Source organism: Fundulus heteroclitus, chromosome 19 (assembly GCF_011125445.2).
Source record: "Fundulus heteroclitus isolate FHET01 chromosome 19, MU-UCD_Fhet_4.1, whole genome shotgun sequence".
NCBI classification, from domain to species: Eukaryota; Metazoa; Chordata; class Actinopteri; order Cyprinodontiformes; family Fundulidae; genus Fundulus; species Fundulus heteroclitus.
Window position 1 is genome coordinate 20,487,439 of NC_046379.1, and position 18,318 is coordinate 20,505,756.

Genomic DNA, 18,318 nt, shown 5'->3' on the forward strand with positions numbered 1-18,318 from the left:
CCTTCACGTTAAAGGGGAGTTTTTCTTCCCACTGTCGCTTCATGCTTGCTCAGTATGAGGGATTGCTGCAAAGTCATGGACAATGCAGACGACTCTCCCTGTAGCTCTACGCTTCTTCAGGAGTGAATGCTGCTTGTCAGGACTTTGATGCAATCAACTGGGTTTCCCTTAGATAGGAAACTTTATGACCAATCTGTATAATATGATTAAATTTGACTTTGAAAAGTGCCTTGAGATTACATGTTTCATGAATTGCCCCATATATGAATAAAATTTAATTGAATTGAACTTGTTTTTATTCATAAGCATCAGACCAAAGGGGGTTTGAATAGAAATGCTGGCCATACTCCCATTTCCATGTAACAACTATATACAGCGTTGTGTTGGTCTATCACATAACATCCCAATACATACAAAATACATAACGTTTGTGGCTGTGACGTGAATATGTGGAAAGTATAGCGGTTGTAAATAAGAAAACCGCCTGAGTGAGGAAAATGTCAAAACTATGCCAGCGACAGGAGTTGCTTTGACCCCAAAAGACCATGTTCCTTAGCACAACATCCTGAACAATGAACTGTTACTAATTTAAAGTAAGAAAGTAAATGCTCCCAAGGTTGTTTTTTAATCTTTTGAGCAGGAGCTATAGATGCAGGTTTGTGCCAAGATACATTTTTTCAATCAAGCAAGAAAGGCAGGCAAACAGCCATCCTGCTAAACAATCATCCACTGTGACTGAGGTTTACTGAAGTCAGTTGTCACAGCAACAGATAACACACACAGCTTCCTTAAGAATACCTGTGGAAACAAGAGAAACGAGGCAGCAGGGCCATGTTCCCAGTCTCCTATTGGTTTAAATAAGAACATCTTATCGGTGTCATAAAAACAAAATTGAAGATCTGATAAAAAAAATTTTAAAAAACAAAGCGAGTGACTAAAGTTCCATGTTTTAAGTCCTTGAGTTGGGGCTACAGTAGTTCAATGGCAGGATATATAAAGTGGAAGGCAAGGCAGTTTTCTTTACCTCGTAGAAGTTCTGGAAGCCCTCATCCGTGAGGGTGATGGAGATCGAAAAGATGGAGTAGGTGGTGTTTTGGTCGAAGCCAGTCTCACTGTTCCCCCCGAACAAAGCCAACGCCCAACACCTACAGAAAGACACACAATGTCGGGGCAGGCGTTCACACAGAGCTGCAGACTGCCAACAGTAATCAAATTAAGTGCTAAAATGTGAGCGGGGTGTTAAGTGACAGAAATATCACTTCACATTTCCTGGCTGCCTTCCTGCAGGAGCAGAGAAGACTTAAAAAAAAAAAAAAAAACACCTAAAGATTCAGGCAGTTGATGTGTCATGCTTTTATGTGCTCGTCCTTCCTAGTGGGAAGGCTTTTATTGCCAGTGAAAAATGGGAAAAACAACTTGTGCACTTCAAACCTCCAAAAATCATGGTAATTGTTCTAGGGCAACTCAAAGAGATGACGACCCTGCATTTCAAGAAGCCTGGGACAAGATGAAGTAATAAGAGGAAAACAAAAGAAAAGGCTTTGTTTTTTTCTTCTTCTGTAATGAACAAACGCCTTGTGACAACAAGATACACCGGAGCGTCTCTACAAATCCGAATTCAGCTCAATTCAAAAGGTCAAACTCGTGTATCGTAAAGATTCATTACACACGGAGTGATATAGCTCAATTATTTCATGCCATTTATTTAAATAATCATGGCTTACAGCTAATACAGTTGGTTTCTCAGAAATGTGGTTATGTTCTAAACAACCATCGGGGAAGATTGTTTCTTCCCAGTTGTCTAGCAGATTGATACTGAAACCCTGCAGGATGGAAAAAAGCAAACAAGAGTTCATCGCTAAAGAAGCTGTTTTTTTTACACAACCCATCAATGTTCAACAATGGAAAGTTGAGCGGAAAGCAAAAAGTGTGTTAGGAACAAAAAAAAGTGTACAAGAAATAGTGATCAGAGTGCCCTGGACTGGATGTGAACCAAAGCCAATAAATGTAGCTGGAGCAAGAGCTACCAAACACAGGATATGGGCTGCAGCTGCTGCATTCCTCATGTTACAAAACATGTGACCACGAAGCTATATCAAAAGTGTCTTACCTGGGTTAGGGAGAAAAAAGTCCTCCGTTAAGATTTAAGTAAATTCTGCGTTTAATTTCCAAATCAAGGCCCCAGAGTCTGGATGAAGAGTGGAGAGGCACAGAATCCACGTTAAATCCAGTGTGATGTTCCCACAGTCAGTGCTGGCTTAAGGAGCCGTGTGCGGTGGTGTTGATCCGCTGTGTTTTCTGAAGTCCAGAGTCAACAAGCCCCATCTACCAGGAAGGTTTAGTGCAGTTCATGCTTCCTTCTGCTCACAAGATTAACAGTGATGCTGATTTCATTCTCCAGCACAGCTTGTGATAACCTGCTCGCATGGCCGAAGGTACCTGCTTTAACGGTGTAACTGGGCACAAACGGCACAATAAGAGAATTTGGAAAGCGCAAGATTATTTCACTGTTTAACTTTTATTAAAACGATTTAGAAAATTTTTATTTTTTTGCAGCATTATCTTCATCATCCTTATTAACTACTTTTTGGACATCAACATTAAATGAACTTTAAGCAAAGAAGAAGCAATAACTGCACCCAGCATTACTTATTTTGGTTTACATCCGTCCTCTGAGTGTTTAATCAGAGAAATCTAGCCTGTTTTGGGCCTGAACAAGTGCACTGAAGTCTGGCTGAATGTCTGAGTTAAGGTGCAAAGGACAGCACAACAGTGATCATAGCAAAGCCAGAATCTATATGTGGATATGTGAAACTTCATCACTTAGGTCGTTTTTTTCGTAGATGTATTTAGATCCAAAGATAAGCGATATCCTCTGAGCATGCGTCTGCAAGTGGGGAAAGATTTCGTCTTTTGGTGCGGAATAAAAAACTCTTGACAGTAGATTATAAGACTGCAGATCAAGGAGGGCAAGCTGGACATCACTGCAGTGCATTATCCACACTGAGTAAAAGGAGGAAGAAAATCCAGTGCATTTCACTCTCAACTGTTTGAAGTCTTCAAATCTTCTTGAAAACTCATCATGCGGGGCCTCTAACATGGATGAATACTTGTGGAGGGGATTAGTTGACAGTGTGCCTTCCTGCAGTGCTGGCATCAGAGGGAGAATGTTGCCCTCTAATTGACTTGAAAGAAACTTCAACTTTCTCCTGAAAGCTGTCACCAAGCTGTACATTATGTGTGCAAAGAGGCCCTCGCCTTGCAGCGTAGTATTTAGTCCATTCATTAGTGCAATCCCAACAACAGCAAAGGCCAGATCTGCTGCCCAGTTAGCACCGGAGCTCTGAGACGTTGCTGCTTCTCTTTTCACAAAACTCTTGAATCTCTGCTCTCAGGTCTGTTGGCACCTTGGTAAGGCTGAGCCATCTCTCTGGTAGTTTATGCCACCAAGTTCACTGTTATGCTCCTCCTACAGTGAAAAAACATCCGTGTCCATTCTGGGTTCCTTTCACTCACTTTATTTTGCATCTGCTTCCAAAGTCCAATACTTTCCCCATCAGTTTTGGACAGCCATCGGTTGTAACACCGACCAGTTTGTCCCATTTTTAGCCCCAGCGACTCCATGGATGACATTGACCACTGAAGTGCTTTTCATCAACATCAAAAGTCTGTCCAAATCTTTTAGGTATTCCAGGTACGAAGACACAACTGGGCTGTATCACAGACATGACAACTCTCATCCAGAGCCATGGAAAACCAGACAGAATAATGGGACTTTATTGATCTCACAATGCAGAAATTCACTTCTGCATCTTAACCCATCCCCTTGGGGAGCAGTGGGCTGCCACTGTGCGGCGCCTGGGGAGCAATTGGGGGTTAAGGGTCTTGCTCAGGGACCCAGAATGGCAGCTTGTGGGAGTTGAACTCAGAACCTCTGGGACCGAAGCTCTGTGCTCTAACCACTAGGCCACCATTCCCCACTTCGTCCATGAACCGTCCATGTTTTGCTCTCATAATGGTGGTTCTAATAGTAATCTCTAAATACCGCTTTATGTTTTCCACAACTTTAGCGCACAGCTTTACGGCCGATTTCAGCAAAGAAACATTTAGAAGTCCATGCTTTGCATTCTGCATCAATTTAAATGTATTAACGTTAGCTGACACAACTAAGTGCAACACAGATGATCACACTTTTCTATAGGCCAACATTTCTGACCGATACAATATTCACATTTCTGAGAAACCAAATTTACTTTTTTATGACCCATGCTCCTCTAGCAATCACAATTTACAGAAATACCTGATTGAAATACTGTATAGATTCATGAAATTAATCTATATAATACGAGTTTCACTTTTTGAGCCAAATGCTTGAGATAAATGAAAATTTCCTTGATATTCTAAAACACTGAGATCCACCACTGTTTCCCATTTTCACTGAAGGGGACAACATCTGCCCAATTTCAAACGCCCCTCTTGGCTTTTCATTAAATTCAGCACAGCCACTCTACTGTATCAGTGGTTTGACAAGAAACTGAGAGCGAGTGCCCTCCAAAATCCGCTGCCACTATTTATCAGCAAGCGAACAGCGCGCACAGAATAAACAGGAATATTTTATCAAGTGGCTTTCCAAGTGGTGCAGATGGTAAGGGGAGGATTGGAAGGGCTCTCGGCATTGTGGGACTTCACCAGGTTTGGCAAATCACTCTGCCACTTAGCAACGAGAGGCTGAAATGCTCTCGTGCAGCCACGTCCAAGGATGAAAACGTATGAATCACGCTGCCGAGTGAGACGGTGGCGGCATGTATAGGTTTTGAAGATCGGGCTCAAACGCTCGGAGCTCACTCGGAGCAAGAAAGGCATCGCATAAACCGCGGCAAATTGAGGAGGTTTTAATTGCGATTTGGAGTACCCTCCAAGCACAAAAACAAACAGACCAAAGCAATAACACTCACTTCTTCCTCAGCACAGAGAGGATGCTTCCTGTGCCCTCATGGCCAACCAGCCATGAGATGTAGTGGAGAGGCTTCACTCTGAAAAGGGAGAGCAGAGAACATGAAAACGAGAACGCAAAAAAAAAAACAAAAAAAAAAAACACACTGATGCAATCCGTCCACAACCAGGGCAACGCATGGCATGTTTGAGTTGGTCTAATTCTATGTTCACATGAAGAGGCATCACGCTGCAGGAAGGCGGCACAGCGTGGGAAAAAAAAAAAAAAAAAAAAAAAAAAAAAAGCTACAGGTTTGATGCAACTCCTCTAAAATGAGCTGAAAGCTTTGTCAGACATGAACTGCGGCTCACCTGTAGTACTTCTCCTGAGGGGGGAGAGCCCAGGTGATGTTCAAGGCATGCACCTTCCTGACGGGGACAACTGCAGAGGGAGACAGAGCGACGCAGACACTGAGAGACCGAGCGGGTTAACGGCTCGTCGCCTCGCATATGTTCGCGCGCCGTCATTAAGTCAGCCATCAACCTGCTTTAACAATCTCGCAAGTCGTCAAGACTTATTTATAGGCTGAGACGGAGCGCGCCAGATGTGTGCAGGCGTCGGCAGCCAAGTGGATCGGTACCTCTGTAGAGCTTGCAGAAGTCTGGGGTGTCAAAGGGATCCGGCAAAGCTGAGAAATCTGGCTTAGGCAGACCACTGTAGGCACAAAATATGTAAACATGCAAGTTACAGCTAGTTAAAGCGTGTTTTTCTATCTACAGTGTTGGCCATGTTTATTGGCACCTCTGGTAAAGATGTGTAAACAATCCTTAAAGTTAATTCATTTTTTATTGCAGTGGCATAATATAAGACAAATATAGCCTTTAATCTACGTACATTCATCTCATGCGAAGAAATTTTTGCCGGCAAAAAACAAAAACACAGAGGGTACCATCATTGGCTCCCAAACCGCCCCTTTTAAGTTATACTTTACTTCAGAAGGTGATCAGACTTTCGGGGATATTATAATTAGTAATCTATGACTCTTTCCCTGAGTTACGAATATAACTTGACACAGAAGTCCATTTCTTATATCCGCAGGCCATTAAGCTGGGTGAGGACCAATATTTCTGTCATCACCATGCACAATAAGCAGAATGGTAAAGGAGGTTAAAAAATAATGGGGAAAAAAATCTTAGTTTGAGAACTGCAGCAAAGGGTGGCATCATGGAGGACTCCATTACAAAAACAAGCTATAGCTTCCAAGCCAATCAGCTGCTTGGTTTTGTGGTTGTAGAAAACACCCGTTCTACCCAAACATAAACACAGGTGTCTGTTAAACCCTACTGAAGCTTCACCTGGGATTGTAAGGACTTCCTGTCCCACCACCACAAATTTAAACATATGGAGTTTGCTCAGCTCTACTCTGGCTTTAACTGGACCAGTGTTTCAGAAACAAACACCTAAGGTGGATCTGGCATGAAACAAATAGCATGTGGAAAAGCCAGTCCACAGTGTATTATAATGGAGGACCTGTGATGCTTTGGGCCTGCTTCTCTTCCAAAGACTCTAGTAGCATTGTTAGAATACACATCACCACAAACACTATAGAAAATCTTAAATATAAATCTTGTGGCCTCTGCTGGTAAGTCAAAAAGGAGTGTTATTTAGTCTTTCAAAAAGGATACTGATCCTAACCTGGCAAACTGAACAAATAAATGGTCATCAGACTGAAAAACAACTGTTCTCCATGGCCATCACAGGCTGCAAATCTAAATGCTACAATAAACCCTGTGGGGGTGAGGAGAGGGGAGAATTCATGAGAGAAGACCCAGGATCTAGAGCAACAGCCCAAACTCAAATCCTGTCAACGTTCTGTTGCCCTACACACCTGAATCAATTGGATAAACTGCCTCAGTAGCCTCGCAGTGTGGTTTTCGTCCTGGCCGTGGAATACTGGATCAGCTCTATACCCTCAGCAGGATCCTAGAGGGTGCATGGGAGTTTGCCCAACCAGTCTACATGTGCTTTGTGGATCTGGAGAAGGCATTCGACCGTGTCCCCCGAGGGATCCTGTGGGGGGTACTCCGGGAGTATGGAGTACCGGACCCTTTAATAAGGGCTGTCAGGTCTCTGTACGACCGGTGTCAGAGTCTGGTCCGCATTGCCGGCAGTAAGTCTGACTGGTTTCCAGTGAGAGTTGGACTCCGCCAAGGTTGCCCTTTGTCACCGATTCTGTTCATAACTTTTATGGACAGAATTTCTAGGCGCAGCCAAGGTGTTGAGAGGATCCATTTTGGTGGCTTTAGGATTGCGTCTCTGCTATTGGTGGATGACGTGGTCCTATTGGCTTCATCAGGGCGTGATCTACAGCTCTCACTGGAGCGGTTCACAGCCGAGTGCGAAGCGGCCGGGATGAAGATCAGTGCCTCCAAATCCGAGACCATGGTTTTGAACCGGAAAAGGGTAGAGTGCCTTCTCCGGGTTGGGGAGGATGTGCTGCCCCTAGTGGAGGAGTTCAAGTATCTTGGGGTCTTGTTCACGAATGAGGGGAAGATGGAGCGGGAGATCGACAGGCGGATTGGTGCAGCGTCTGCTGTGAAGCGGGCGCTGTACTGATCCGTTGTGGTAAAGAGAGAGCTGAGCCAAAAGGCGAAGCTCTCGATTTACTGATAGATCTACGTTCCTACCCTCATCTATGGTCACGAGCTTTGGGTCGTGACCGAAAGAACGAGATCCCGGATACAAGCGGCTGAAATGAGTTTTCTCCGTAGTGTGTCTGGGCTCTCCCTTAGAGATAGGGTGAGGAGCTCAGTCATCCGGGGAGGACTCAGAGTAGAGCCGCTGCTCCTCCACGTCGAGAGGAGCCAGTTGAGGTGGCTCGGGCATCTGGTCAGGATGCCTCCTGGACGCCTCCCTGGTGAGGTGTTCCGGGCACGTCCCACCAGGAGGAGGCCCAGGGGAAGACCCAGGACACGCTGGAGGGACTATGTCTCCCGGCTGGCCTGGGAACGCCTTGGGATTCCTCCTGAGGAGCTGGCCCAAGTGGCTGGGGAGAGGGACGTCTGGGCCTCCCTACTGAAGCTGCTACCCCCACGACCCGACCCCGGATAAGCAGAAGACGATGGATGGATGGATGCCTCACTAGCATGGTCTGTTGAAAGAGAGACGTATCTAAAAGATACAGGGCACAGGCGCAGGAGAACTGGAGTTTGAGACCACTGATCTAGAGAGATTGTGCAGTAAGGATCTATCAAAGATCCCTCTCTCTTTGTGTGCTTCAATGGCTTTACAATAGAGGATGGCACAAAGAGGAACCAATAACTGCACCTTCAATCACTTTGTTAAAGCAAATATTTACTGTCATGAATTTTGAGTGAAATTAAAGGTTTGATTTCCTAATTTTTTCCACCTTTTATTGTGTTACGCCCACAGAAGAGGAATCTAGTTTAAGACTTTTTACACATCTTTACCCAGGGGTATACAGTACAAAGAAACCCAAAGAACTGAACACTGTAGCATCAAGAAACTTAGGTCTTACTATTTTCATTAAGTACTTGAAGCTGAATATTTTTATAGCTACTTGACAGAACCAATGTCGGGGATTTTTATTTCAAAAGCATAACTCCAAAACATTTTTATGTATTCAAGCCAGATGAAAATTAGTTTAGTTCATCCAGATGAGTTTTAAAAAAGACACATGAAAGGGTTTTTCTTCTCCCCAAGCAGAGCTGGGAAAAAAAAAAAAACCTCATTAGCCAAATACAGCATCCTGTCATCGTTTAGTCGAAATGAAAGCCTTTACAACACAAAGGTTATGTGGCTTTCATGTTACCACGATGCATGCGTTGGTTCCCTAAAAAAAGGGGAAGCCAATGACTTCTAAAGCAGAGAACTGGAGCTACATAAGAACACACTTAGCTCACTTAAATGGATCCATTTCAGGATTATTAGGAAAATAAAGATTAATATATTATTCAAAAAGTGCAGAGAAGGAGATAGAGGAGAATTTGACATTCACATTGCAAGGAGGATACTGCGCCTGAATCTATAGAGCGACCGCCCCTCTTCAGCTGCTGAGAGGCTCTTCTCTGGTACTCACTTGTTTGGCACCTTGCTGAAGATCTCTCTCACCCACTCCTCTAGAGTGTCCAGCTTCTCTAAGAGACCCACAGAGTGAAGGGGCAAACATTTCAGAACAAACATCATAGTAATACTGGCTTAATTAGTTTTTTTTTTTTTTTTTTTAGCCAAATACAGTGCTGATTTCTCAATTCTAAATTTTTTTGTAAATCTGTGGAAGCACTAAAACCATAAATTATAAATTACATGTTTGCGATAAAGTATAGGCATAAACATGTCACTCATCAGAAATAAAAACTAATAACACTCAATTAAAATATAAAGAAAATATATATATTAAAAAAAACGATAAACAATGCTAATTACAATCTCGTCAGTCATTACAAACTTTGACTCAAGGATGAGAAAAGTAGAGGTTAGCGCTCATGTTTACATGAACCATTTAGTAAAAGCTGACCCTTTCAAGTTACAAGCTGTTTCCATCCAATTTTCATGCGAATTTTGAGCAAATTTTGAAAATAACCAAAAAAATAAAAAAATAAATATGCATCAGACGTGTTTCCATTTACTAGTTTATAGCGAATTAACCAGGCGACCCACAGCGTAATGTCGTCATCCATTGACATTGGCTGTAATAAACAGGAAGTAGATATCGCTAACTAGCATGGACAACAGATCAGCAATGGAGCAAGGTTTTAATGAATGTGCTAATTTTTGACGAATAAGAAATGCTCGCGTCTCTTTGTCGGTCCAAACGTACTGGTTGTTGCGTCCAGACCTGTTTTCGAGCGTTATTGGAACATCTGGGAAGACGCCGGCAGCAGAAACAGCTGATCAGTCGTGTGAGGTAAACGTTCGCTACATCAGAACTCATTCGATAAATCTCCTCTTTAGCGCATTTACCGTTATGAAAAAGTCAAAAACCACCTAATGCGAGCGTAAAAACTTTTCTCGGAATTTAGTGAGTTAATTAAAATTTTGCCGTTTCAATCAACCTTTCCTAATGCGATGTTTCAAAATACGCATTGAAAAAAGGTTGATGGAAACGCGACTACATAGGTGAGTTTTTGAGAAGGGCAGCAGGCACGTAGCATCGATACGCACCAATTGCTGTATATTGACATGAAATTTTTTTTAATATATCTTAAACTAAGCTAATACTTGGGTCAAAACTCACAGTGCTGTTTTAAGATGTAAAATCACTCTATCGCTTATTTACTTTTATCGCAGTTACTGCTAGGATGAGTAATATATACTTTACTAGGGGTAAGTATTTTATATACCAGCGTTATCATGATAAGATGCTATAGGCAGCGGTTTGTTTGGATGACGATATGATGTTTGCTGATATTGCAAAGTCTTTCACGATTTCCATTAAATTCAATTAAATTGCCCCTCCCCCACCCATAGCTAGAAACCGCCAATGACTTGGCTGTAAAGAAGGAAACAGCAATCTTCTCTCTCTCTCAAAAGAAAGCGATAATAATAAATTTGGCTGTTGTGTTTCCAGTCATAAGAGAGTTGTAAAAACAAAGAAGCACCATCAATTACATTAAAGGTTTTAAAACTACAATTGGCAAGTTAAAGCAATTAGATGATGTTAAATCCGTGTTTCAGTTTTCTGTCCTAACTAGTTTATTTTCCTCAAACTTATAAAACTATGTGAATCTCATACCACCACAAATAATGTGTATGTGGTTAAAAATAAAAGTATGCTCCTGCAATAAACAGTCATGTTGAGATTACAATAATAAACTCCTTGAGGATGTTAAAAAAAAACACACACACACACAAGAACCACCAACACTCCAACCTAATCGACGGGATAATTACTTTTGCAGCTTGAGCAATTTTTTCAATATTCCATGAAGACAATAATAAAAAGTGTATTTATGTTTTAGAGCAAAGTGCTCTAGACTGCATGCAATCTGCATTTTATAGCCAAGAACACCGTTGAGTCTAGTCTTGACATAACAGTACTACGGATTTTAGAAAGATTTTCTAATATATTTTCAAGTTTATTGCCCATCACTGCATATTATCCAAAGCAATAAAACAAGGTTTTTCAAAGCACTAAAACACAAAACGTATATGCGCTTAAGATGCGTATAAAAGCATCATGAGATCTGAATTAAGAATTAAGAAGATTAGAAATTAAGCAACCGTGTTGTTCAAAACACTTAGGCTTGATTGAACGCTCATATTTTTTTTTTTGTTTTTAGATGTTTTATTGTCTGCTTTTCTAATTAGAAGCGATTGTGACACCTCTGTTTCCCATTATACTATCTTAGATTGAGAAAAAGATAAAAGAAAATACTCCCAATGAGAAGGGATCATATTTATACTGAAGACCATTAACTCATTGCTTTAATGAGGATGATAGTTCGAAGCACAAAAAAAACTCAACACTTGTCAATATTTTACTGGAATAAAGTAGTTAATTACTCGCGTGACATTTTCTGCGAAACCCTGAAAATCTGTTGGATAATCTTTATCTGACAGCAATTATCTCCAGCTGGCTGCACACAGATGAAGAGGAACCCTATTTGTGCAAATGCCAGTTTAATTTATGAACCTGCAGACTGCCTTTTGGTGGAATCGGTTTGTTTCACTGCGTGAAATAAGTTAAAAGAATCAAGTTAATTTCTCTCAACTAAACGGTTCTTTATGAATGATGAATGGGATGGATTTTCCTGACCTTTTGACTGAACAGCCAGAGTCATGTAGTGGGCAGAGTAGTGCTTCTTCCAGAAGGCACGCAGGCGCTTATACACATTGATCTTCTTCTTCTTGGGCTCCTGCTTCAATGTCTCTGCGTTACCTAGATTTATGATGAGTTAACAAGCAATTAAGGATAGTTTCGGAGCCGCAGAGATTGAACGCAGTGATATAAACTACAATCTTGGCATTTTATGCATCACACCTGTTTGTTATTGCTGCACATTCTCCAAGGAGGCCCTGTGTGTATTAAGTGTCCCAGTGGAGGGTTTTTTTCCCAGACTTACCCCAGCAGAACTTGCCCATAGGGTGCCCAGGTTTGGCTAGACTTCCGAACAACATCTCCTTCCTGTGGGAGTCGGATGGCTTCGCCAGCTGGTACTCTGACAGGGGAAAAAAAACACACACATGCACACACAAAAGAGGAATAGACAAGGGATTTAAAAAAAAAAGAAAGACAACAATAGATGGTGTATAAAAGACCCACATGAGCAGCTGTGATGTATAGAACCACAAATAGATGAGGTATGATTTATCATCTCAAAACACAGCAGGTGATATACAGCGGCGGTGAGACACACCGCTGTCGACGGCCTCCACCTCCCTGTCGATGGCGTCTCGGATCATCAGGGGGCAGATAAAGAACTGTGCCCACCTAAGAGCGAGAAAAACAACACATATAAAGGAGCTTACATGCAAAGACATACAGCCAAAAATGTGATGGTGAATGGTGGAATGTGCCCGTAAGTGGACATAAGCTCATTACCAAAGATAAAGCATTAAAATGCCAGTGGAAACATGCAAAAATTTGCTCAATGACTATTTAAATAGTTAATTTAATAATAATAATAATAATAATAATAATAATCTTTATTGTCATTGCAACATACATCCCAATGAACCCACCCTTCAGGGAGCAGTGGGCTGCCACTGTGCGGCACCCGGGGAGCATTCTGGGGCTAAGAGTCATGCTCAAGGACTAAGAGTAGATGTTTGTGGGAGTCGAACTGGGAACCTTGCAGCTTCTCCAGTACACATGCGCCCTGCACACAAACCATTTGGCCACCACTTCCCCATCATTATGTAGATTATAACAAATTGATTTCTGTGATGCTAATAAATCATTTTCTATAGATTATTTGGAAGGGTATAATTAATATTCAACAAGACATTTTTTTAATAAAATGCACATTACAAACAGAGCAATTTTAGCAATTTTTTCCCCAAACTGTTCCCCTTTTTAGACAGCATTTCTTATATTTTAAGAGACGTCCGTCTCATTTCCTTATAGAAACAAACTACTTGGTTGAATGAAAGTCACTTAAAATCTGACCCTGGGATTTAACTAATTTAGGGATTAAAAGCTCACTAAACATTGGTGACTGTGTGTAAATTTATTTGCAAATAATAATATTATTAAAGTATTTCTGATTGTGAATTACTCCTGCTGCATAATTAAAAAGTAACAGAAAATATGAACTGCAGGAGACGTTAAACAAAATCTTCTGGAAAAAAGGGAATGTTTAGTAGCAGTTATTATTATAATAACAAAAAACTCAATTAAAGCTGAGTTCAAAACGGACTACCTCTGTTAAAGGGCCAATTTCCTAGGTGGGGGTCTTACCAGCTTTTGTCCAATTTGGCCCTGGTTCCTGCAAAGGAAACTAATGGAGGAGGAAAAATTACCCTAAAACCATTTCCTGGTTACTGGAAAAGGTTCCTGCAGTGAAAATGTCACTAAAATGATTTGGGTAGTCAGCCATGAACATCACAATGTGATTTATTTATTTATTTTTAAATCACACACACATCTTTATAAACATTCCTATGAACAAACAAGATTGTGTCAAAAATGTGACCAAGAGAAGACTGCTGCTTTGTAAAATAACAATGCCTTGCATCTTGTTTAAAAGGCTGCTTTCCCCAACAATTAAGGTGAGTTCCCAAAGAAAGAAACATGTCCAGGATCCGGTGTAATTTCCCGGGGAGATTCTTTTACCCCTGTTGTTTCCAGAGCGGGACCTGGCCTCAAAAAATTACCAAGACCGAGATGTATCCCTGAACCAGAGGGTTCATTTTTGAAGCGCTGCATGCTAAAGATGTGTGAGCAAGTGTGTCTGGACGGGACTGTCACAGCACAAGAACTAAAACCAGACATTGATACAATGACCAGAGATAAATGGTGCCAGACATCCGGCCACAAAATAATAGGGAAGCATTTTTTTTTTTAAACTGAATTAAAATAGTATGTATTTAATACCAACAGTGTATTGTAGTGCTTGCGTTTTGTTTTGTGTATATTTCCAGAACATGACCTGTGAATGAGGTCTAATTGGTCTAAGTGAGTAAACACAGGCCTATGCTTAAAACTCACTCAAATCTTTTACAGTTAGATGTTTTCAAAAGGGTTTTGAGGGATTCTACAGATGTGCAGTCGATAATCCTCAGTTATAGTTTTATTACTGAATAATAATAATAATTTGTTTTTGCAACAGGAACTTTCATCTTGTCCTTGTGCTCACTTGAGGTTCATGATCAGCACACTTCCTTTAGCATCTATTACTCTAACCCTCCTCTAACCCAGAGAGCTAGGAGTGACTTTCCTTATCTTTTGGGCCATGACCGTTTTAAAAACAATCACATTTATGTTGCATTAGCTAGACTTTACTGTTTTGTCATTAGTTTCTGGACTCTGCTGTCGTAGGCACGCATCTCTTCAAATCATTGAAGCTGGAGCAGTAAAAGTTGTGCAGAAGTTGGATCATCCATCAGCAGATGATGAAATTCACTTAAAAAGAACGGTTTCAAACCCCACCGTGTAAAAACACACACACACACACACACACACATCCTTGTTTTAAAGACTTACTGAGGACCGTGCCTTGACTTCCATTTACTTCTATTCATTTTCAATCGTTTCTCTGGCCTAACCTTTACCAGAATATAGCTAAGCCTGACTTAAACCTAAATGACACCTTAGTCCTAAGCTTAACCCCTCGTCCCCCAAAAGGTGAGGACCAAAAAAAAAAGATTTTCACCTCACATGAAAGTCCTCACTTTACTAGTAAAATGAGCAAAAATGTTCATACACAGCTGCCGGTACAAGTACACACACACACACACACACACACACACACACACACACACACACACACACACACGCGCTCGACTTACTCCCACATTTAAATGAATGTGGGCAGTAAATTCAAGATAAAATGGCTCCAGATCATACAGAAAGAATGAGGCACTACTCCTAAAACTTTAAGAGCAGCATCAGATTTTATCACAGTTTAAAAGAAGTTTCTACACAAAAAAGTGATGTGGATTGAACAATCTAATCAATGCTTTTCTCATCAGAATAATTTAAAGTTAAAAATGTTTCAGGCTCTCATTGTTACATGTAATCTATACATTATGTCTTGTACAAACTTGATATAAACTGACAGAATTTTAAAAAAGCAATTGTGTTTTCCCAGCCTTGATTACATTTTATTTAAATTTTCCCTTAATAAATAAAAAAAAAGTATATTTGGCTGTGCCTACCATCTGTTTTACTTTGAATTAAGGTCAACTCCCAGATGAAACGCTTGAAATAAAAGCAAGTTTTCAAAAATATGGAATGATCGGATTTGCTAAAATAAAATCAGAGAGATTTTATTAAATTGCAAGCCATATCGCCCAACCCTAAGACAAACTGAGCAATTTGCTTATTTGCTGCTATTGCAGAACCTAGATTTCCATGAAGTTCAGGTTGCAAACTGAATAAAAATGCAAACTCAGGTGTGCACACATGTAGAGAGAAAACAGCTTGCTAAAAATGAGCCAAAGTGTGCAAGACAGCAACAGATTTTACTCTTCCATATCTGGGCATTGATAGAGCCACATCCCTTTTTGCTACCCATTACCAGATTCAAGCTTAGCATAATTAGATGCTTTTGGACAAACACAATCTCTTTGTACAAAGTTTAATCAAATGTAATCAAACGTGCATAAACAAGCTTTTAGTATCTAAATGGCTGCTTTGAATTATGTTCTCCTTCCCTGTTTCTGTCTTTTCTGTTTATCTGTCAGTCAAGCGACCGCTCTCAATAAGTTCCCTTCTGAAGGGCGACAGCGGCGGAAAAGGGAGGAAAAAAAAAAAACGAACACAAAAAGACAAAGGAAATCTCTGGTTTCCAAACCTGTCAAGAGCTTCTTTGAAGCTTTTTCTCTGGACGTCAAACTGGAAGATGGTCCTCTCGCAGTCGGTGGAGGCGTTGTCGCTCCCACCGTGCTTCTTGAGGAAAGCATCAAAGCCGTTCTCTGACGGGTACTTCTCGCTGCCCATGAACACCACTGGAATACAACAAGGACATCGGATGTGATGAGAGACGTGGGAAAAAAAGTGACTGTACGTCAGTGAACGAGCACATAAATAAACAAATAAAAAGAGCACGGGTGGAAAAAAAAAAAAAATCCATCTCAACCGCTTTCAAAAGGAAGTGTATTTTATTTATGGGTCCTCTTGTTTGCCTGGACAATGAGCCAGTCTGACAATGTACTTCAGAAAATGATAGCTTTGTCTCTCTTCACATAGCTCTAAATAAAGCTTTTAACGTTTTGTTGACAGTTTGGATGACAAACTTTAAAAATAAGCACGGGCTTCCTTTATGACTAATGACCTAAGAAAAACGCCCAGCAATCTCTGCCGCTGGCGGCCTCATAACAGAACGCAATCCAAAAGATGTGTGGCAGTCTGCGTTGCACTAGCTTTTCCTTCAGGCTGTAACATGTCTTGCTGTTGCACAATAAAAGAAGGATCTTATGGCCCGAATTACCCTTAGTCAATGTATATCATCTAAATAGCAGCAAATTAGTGACTGCCTTTCAGAATATACTATAATTTCTGTTTTGACTTTTTTTGTTTTAAACTTACAGTGTATTGTTCAATCCATCATTCAAAAATGGGAAGAGTGTGACAAATCTACCAACAGACCTGGTTGTAAACTAAAACCTGCAGGGCAAGGAGGGGAACGGTCAGAGAATCTGCTCGCCCATCCAGCCTTAATAACCTGACTACTAAAGGCAATTGGCTCTACTGGATTTTATTGAGCTTTTAAGAACCAGGTATTATTGTCCCTCCACTTCCCAATGATGAGTCACTTTAGCTGGCCTAGCGCAGAAACAGTTAGTTAGTATGTGCAATCTAGGCCGCCATGACGCCTAATGTGTGCTCAACCTAAACCGACAGGCAGAGGAAGGAGAGCATTATGTGGCGTCTAGACAGAGAGCAGCGGCCCAGCGGGGATCCCTGGGGAGCGAGGCTGGGAACGGCATTGATGGCGCTGCGCTCTGTTCGTCCGTAGCGGACTATGATTCGAAGAAGGGGGCGTTTTTTAAAATAACAAATGCCCCGTTTTATGAGCAAAGCTGCAAGGCAATAACTTATGTTGATGCATTCGACTTGCGGTTGACCAACAATCCAACCAACTCTGCTACAAAGTCAAAGTCCAGATCTAAATCCACTTTCAGCTTGTAGATGTGCATCGCTGGTGGGGATGCAAAACGATCCGCAGCTGTAATTATAACAAAAGGGGGGTTTATAAAGCGTTGACACAGCAGGAATGAAACATAGACCTGCCACACTGTTCAGATTTGAATTTTTTATTTATTTTTTTTAATTCATGGTCATGGCACATAATATCCCAAAATAATGAAATGAAGTTTGCACTTGTAATGTGACAAAACATAAGAGGATTCAGTATGAATGCCTTGGCGAGGCCCCATAAGGGTAAGGAGTCTATTAATGCATATATAGTCTTATAAACAAATAATAATGTTAATAAGCATCTAGTAGGCACTTATTAAGGTCTTATTACCTATTAACTAATGCTTATTACAAGGACCTTAATATAAAGCGTTACCCCCATAAGTCCTGGCGGTTAGCAGCCATGATTGACTCAAATCCAACTGAACTGAAGATTTTGTTTGACTTTTTTAAACTAGTTTCTTGTTTTGCATCTGCGAGTATTAAATGGGTTTTTGCAGGTAACGAGTTGGATGCAAATATAAGCGGCAGGAAAAGTGGGTCAAAAAAAGCCCTAAAGCTAATTTTATGCCCTTTGCCCCCACCCAGCCCCCCCCCCCCCATACTGGATGACCATGGCCCAAGGAGAGGGTTATTCTGAGCGTTGTCACATACTGTTAACTGATCTTGAACTTGACGAAACAGGATTACAAGGCAAACAAAGAGGAACAAAATCTACCTGGAGTGCATTAAAAACTAGGATAAGTGGCAGCTTAAAGACAGATTGTAGAATATATAAATAGACGACGTAACCTCCCATCTTCTTAAAGCACAGTTTGCTGTGCTATCTTTCTTCAACCTCGTGACACGTTCCATTGAGGCTGGGATAAACATAGGAAGGAAAACCCTTAGGGGCGCTCATTCAACAAAGTAAAGTTGACATTTTACACGAGGATCTGATGCCGGTTTGCAGTGCTGCCCCTGCAGATGTGTTCTAAAGACGGATCATTTGAACTAGATAATTATTTTTTTTTTTTCTTTTTGAAACATAAGGAGCCACAGAAGTGAAACTGTAGGTACA

General features: G+C 41.1%; 1 protein-coding gene across 2 annotated transcripts in view; it reads right to left on the reverse strand.

Annotated features, from left to right (window-relative positions):
* The window catches only part of nrd1a (nardilysin a (N-arginine dibasic convertase)), a 47,717-nt gene that overhangs the window by 19,624 nt on the left and 9,775 nt on the right, over positions 1 to 18,318 (reverse strand). For both annotated transcript variants that reach the window (XM_012853927.3, XM_021311343.2), the window contains 9 exons: positions 15,913 to 16,066; positions 12,313 to 12,386; positions 12,019 to 12,114; positions 11,712 to 11,834; positions 9,033 to 9,090; positions 5,574 to 5,647; positions 5,305 to 5,374; positions 4,956 to 5,033; positions 1,025 to 1,145 (listed from right to left, as the gene is read on the reverse strand). In XM_012853927.3, coding sequence (XP_012709381.2) covers positions 1,025 to 1,145; positions 4,956 to 5,033; positions 5,305 to 5,374; positions 5,574 to 5,647; positions 9,033 to 9,090; positions 11,712 to 11,834; positions 12,019 to 12,114; positions 12,313 to 12,386; positions 15,913 to 16,066 — 848 coding nt within the window. The remainder of the gene's footprint in view (positions 1 to 1,024; positions 1,146 to 4,955; positions 5,034 to 5,304; positions 5,375 to 5,573; positions 5,648 to 9,032; positions 9,091 to 11,711; positions 11,835 to 12,018; positions 12,115 to 12,312; positions 12,387 to 15,912; positions 16,067 to 18,318) is intronic.